This window comes from Penaeus chinensis, chromosome 7 (assembly GCF_019202785.1).
Source record: "Penaeus chinensis breed Huanghai No. 1 chromosome 7, ASM1920278v2, whole genome shotgun sequence".
NCBI classification, from domain to species: domain Eukaryota; kingdom Metazoa; phylum Arthropoda; class Malacostraca; order Decapoda; family Penaeidae; genus Penaeus; species Penaeus chinensis.
This window is the reverse complement of record NC_061825.1, coordinates 8349009-8354008: the sequence shown is the minus strand read 5'-3', so window position 1 is coordinate 8354008 and position 5000 is coordinate 8349009. Positions and strand designations below refer to the sequence as shown.

At 35.9% G+C, this 5000-nt stretch overlaps 1 protein-coding gene across 3 annotated transcripts in view; it reads left to right on the top strand.

Annotated features, from left to right (window-relative positions):
* The first annotated feature begins 2361 nt into the window (after positions 1 to 2361).
* The window catches only part of LOC125027024 (patatin-like phospholipase domain-containing protein 7), a 37518-nt gene continuing 34879 nt past the window's right edge, over positions 2362 to 5000 (top strand). For 2 of the 3 annotated variants that reach the window (XM_047615647.1, XM_047615646.1), the window contains exons 1-3: positions 2362 to 2516; positions 4355 to 4475; positions 4613 to 4728. In XM_047615647.1, coding sequence (XP_047471603.1) covers positions 2448 to 2516; positions 4355 to 4475; positions 4613 to 4728 — 306 coding nt within the window. In that variant the 5' untranslated portion in view covers positions 2362 to 2447. The remainder of the gene's footprint in view (positions 2517 to 4354; positions 4476 to 4612; positions 4729 to 5000) is intronic. The other variant, XM_047615648.1, reaches the window with a different exon arrangement.

The window sequence follows — 5000 nt, the reverse complement described above, 5'->3', positions numbered from 1 at the left end:
TCGACAACAACAATAACGACAGTACGTTGATGATAGTAACAATAATGATGGCGATATAACGATGATGAAAATGATAACGAGAGGAAAAGAGGGGGTAAGGCACCAGCGGGAGCGTAATTAACGATAATAATGAGAGAGAAGTTAGTAATTGAAGGCAAAATTGATGGATCAAGAGCTAGAGGTAGACAGAGAAAAATGTAATTGGATGATTTGGCTATGGCAGCAGGCAACGTCCGGAAAGGAGAGCTTCTTCATCTCGCTCAAGACCGAACTAGGTTCAAAATCATGATCGCCAATGTCAGCAGCTGACATGGTACTCGAAATGAATGAATGAGAGAGAGGAAGAGAGAGAGAGAGAGAGAGAGAGAGAGAGAGAGAGAGAGAGAGAGAGAGAGAGAGAGAGAGAGAGAGAGAGAGAGAGAGAGAGAGAGAGAGAGAGAGAGAGAGAAAGGTCGTGATAGGAGCTAGAAGGGGACTTTAGCGGCTGACAGGGGGGGGGGGGGTCAGGTCAGACTGAGAGAGACAAAGCGAGGCTGAGAGAGAGAGAGAGAGAGAGAGAGAGAGAGAGAGAGAGAGAGAGAGAGAGAGAGAGAGAGAGAGAGAGAGAGAGAGAGAGAGAGAGAGAGAGAGAGAGAGAGACAGAGCAATAAACAATTAAAAACAGACAGACAGACAGATAGACAGGCAAAGACAGAGAAAGAGAGAGAGAGTGAAAGGGCGGTGACACCCCTAACCTATTCGTGCAGAGAGTATTGATGGCAGTTATTGACAAATGCTCGGGCGACAGGCTAAGAAGCACGTGTACTTGTTTCTTGTTCCTCCGGGTGCATCTTTACTTTTCTTATACCACGCAAATATTTTCTAATGAAGCTTAGTATTGCGTTGCTGGTGTTCTGTAAAAGGATGTACGTCACATTCCATAAAATCTACATGTTAAAAGGCAATTATTTTGGTATTCGAATGTGCGTTATGATACGACGCAGTTCTGTCTGGTTTATATGTGGTACGTTTCTTTACGGTTTTGTGGCTGTCATATTGATTGGATTAAATGCAAATATCAATCCAAAGGGGCTAAATCGTGCTAAATTTTATCGCTACTGACGTACGTAATACAAATGTTTATATGTATCAGACACGCACATACACAATATGTATGTGTGTATGTGTGTGTGTGTGTGTGTGTGTGTGTGTGTGTGTGTGTGTGTGTGTGTGTGTGTGTGTGTGTGTGTGTATGTATGTATGTATGTATGTATGTATGTATGTATGTATGTATGTATGTAAGTATGTATGTGTATGTATGTATGTGTGTGTGTGTGTGTGTGTATAGATAAACAGATATACCTATCTTTTTATCTATACACACACACACACACACACACATATATATATATACATATATATACACATATATATACATATATATATAGTATAAGTATATCTATCTATAGTATATATATATGCATGTAGGTATGTATGTATGCATGTACTTGGATATATTGATTTATAGTGAAGACGATGATGATGATGATAAAAGTAACAATAAAAATTATATTGACAACAACAATAATAATAACAATAATAATAATAATGATAATAATAATAATAATAATAATAATTACAGTAATAATACTGATAATAATGACGATGATGATGATAATAATGATAATAATAATAATAATAATAATAATAATAATAATAATAATAATAATAATAATAATAATAATAATAATAATAACAATAATAGCCCCCCCCCAAAAAAAAAAAAAACGAGAAAAAAACGATTATTATGATATTTACTGTATTAATATTATCACTATCGTAATTATTATTTACGATTATAATTACCATCATCATCACCATCATCATTATTACTAGTACTACTGCTAACAGTACTATAATCATTACTACTATTGATATCATCATCACTTCCATTATCTTCATTAATATTAATAGTAGCAGTAAGTACTAGTAATAATGATAGAGGAAGTACTAACATCCAAAATTTAATTACAAGTCAAGCATCCCTGTCTCGAACATTCAACGTGCCAAGACAACAGGTCACAGAAGACGTGTGTTTAATTAAAGGTCAAAGTCCGGTTTTCGTCACCGCCAGCGATACCCTATCACTCTGAGGACAGCACGTTAGTGACTGTTACCAAACGTTCGAAAGTGATCAGTGATCTCGTCGTTTGAGAGGTATTGTTGTGATGGTGTAACGAGGCGGATGATTTTATCCGTTTGGTTAAAGGTGTCGGTTTATTTTCGACTCGAGGGGAGAATATAATCGGTAGGAGGTGATGGTGTTCGTTGGTCTTGGGGACTCCATTCCGAACAGCGTCGTCCCAAGTCGGAGGGAAGGGAATCGAACGCAGCGCACTTTGTTTTGGGTGGCAGTGTGTCGCTGAGAACCGTGATGGGGCGACGGGTGTCTACGCAATCATGAAATAATGGATTCCCTCGTCGAAGTAGCGTCTTTACTGCAGTACCATCTGTACCAGTGTATGATAGAATATCCTGTAAGTATGTCCGCCGAGAAGGTATAGGTGTGTGAGAACGTCAGAGACAAGTGAAAGCATAATATGCGAGATTGTTAGATTGGTTGATAGGCCTAGCTTAAAGTAGCATGGCCTTGATGTTACTTCTTTTCTGAGCTAATAACTTTAGTTATAGTTATCCCTTTGCCTCTTAATGCAAAATGAGGTCATTTTCGGGTTGGATGATATTGTAGGGCTAGGTTGCTGCTATAAACGGCTCGATTGTAGGTCATATTGATTATGTAGTGACACTGCCCAGTTAACCAGTACCTACATATACTTTTTTCGTCTTGACTGTATTAACAACAATACCTAAGTACTTCACGAACTGGTCAGAAAAAACAATACTTCTATTTTTTAAAGTTATTCCAAAGTTCCTTGGAAGTTTGCCCACTGGTGGCCCATTTTCTATAGTAGCATTCACTTCTCATTACAAGTGGAATAACTAGGGATAGATGTTATTGGATAGGAACAAAAACACAATTATTGGAGAGCCATCCTTATTTAAACATCTTGGAAAGGTTCAAGCAAGGGCAAAAGCAAAAATCAGAAGGATATTATATGGTTAATTTGAGATACAATTGAGTAAATAGTTGGATCTGTAACCTGTTTTATTATTATTAGATATCCTTTTGATAATTCTGGTTCAGACACTAGGCTATATGTGAGTTTATATTTGTAAGTTGATTGTAAATTGACATAAAAATTAAATATTTTTTCATATTTTGAAGATAAAAATTCTGTGGGTATTATCTCAAACTGCAGTCCTGAAAGGATTTAAACACCCCTGCATGTTCAGATAGAAACAGGTTCTAATGTATTGTTAGAAATATAGAAAATGTTGCATCTGGGCCAGACCAGAATCTTGTCTCAGTTAATCAATATTGGATGCTCTATCCAATGGTGATGGCTAAAACTAGACAAGTTGTATCCTTTACAGAAAATACTAATATTGTGGTAGTGATATTGTCACTTTATACTTATTTTGAAAAGGTGTAAGGTGTAACTAATTTGCAATATTCTAAAGTACTGTATATCAAAGCTGGAGGGGAACTTACTGGTGAAGAGGCCATAGTATATCTCTGAGTTTTTATTATGAAATAGTATAACTAGCATGAAATAAATAAGGTGTTACCATGTGAACACACTATAGCTGACAAAGGAGGAATTGAATTAGACTGAACAGTTACGAAACAGACAGGCCTTTAACTATACTGTAAAATTAAAGATAATTAAAGCTTATGATTTTTTAATTTAATTCTATATTTTTCCCCCATGAAGAGTTGTATAAATCCTCCATCCCCTTTGTGCACAACAGTAACACCACATTACTGTACACTGTATATGAAACTGACAGCACTGTTGCATACAAAACTTAGATATTTGAAAATTGTTTTCAAAGATTTAATTCATATACAGAAAAGTATTAATTGTTGCTATTGTCAGTAGTTTTTATAGTACTAGTCCTAAAATGTGATAACAGCACTGACAGCAAAACTAAAAAAGTTATACGGGTGGCAGATACTGACAACCCTATAATGTATGTAGTTGCAGGGATTTGTATGTGGAAGTGTGTGTGGGTGTTTGTGAGAGAAAGGTGATGATATAGGCTTAAAGGATGGCATGACTTGCATTCATCTTTATCTCAATAGTAAAGGGACATTTAGTAAGAAACTCAACATAATATGAACACTGTTGATAAGTTAAATGAATAGATTTAGGAATATTGAGTTGGATAGCAAACCGTCTGCCTGAGAGTAAAGAATTTGGCTGGGATTATGCATTCATATTTTTTGGCTAAAAATATGTTTACTTTACAGGTCGCTTTTCCTCTAGTAACATGTGCTCTTATAGCACTTCTCGTGTTGGTGGTATGCCGCCTGCGCACCTCCTCCCCAAAAGCCATTACAGATGAAATTAAGCGAGAATTAAAGAGCAAAGGTAGGTGTTATAATTTATTTAATTATATTGCCTTATCACATCTTTATAATATGATTACTGTATTGTTTTGTACTGCTGTTATTTATATTCATAGAATTTTTTTCATAAATAAACAATTATTATATTCTTTTTCACAGTTGACGATGTCAAAGACTTTGTCGGTGTCGGAACCAGACCTAGGTTCCGGAAACGTGACAAAATCTATTTCTATGGGCGGAAGATGCTTCGCAAGGTAAACTATGTGCGAGATAAGGTCGGATATACTAAAGATTTTTGTGTACTGTGTGGATCTGCAGTAGACCAGTGTCATATGTGGTAGAATGTCGTTCCATAAGGTTTATCCATTGAATATATCCAGTGAAGTCTATTGGATGTGGTGGGACTTAATATTTTAATTATTGATTGACGGATGTGTTTTTGTATAATTTTTTTTTAACTGCATGAGCCAAATGGAAAGAAGAATTATACTGGAACTTTCAGTATCTGTCCACCATCAGTTCAGAAGCCATGTACATTTCCTCATTA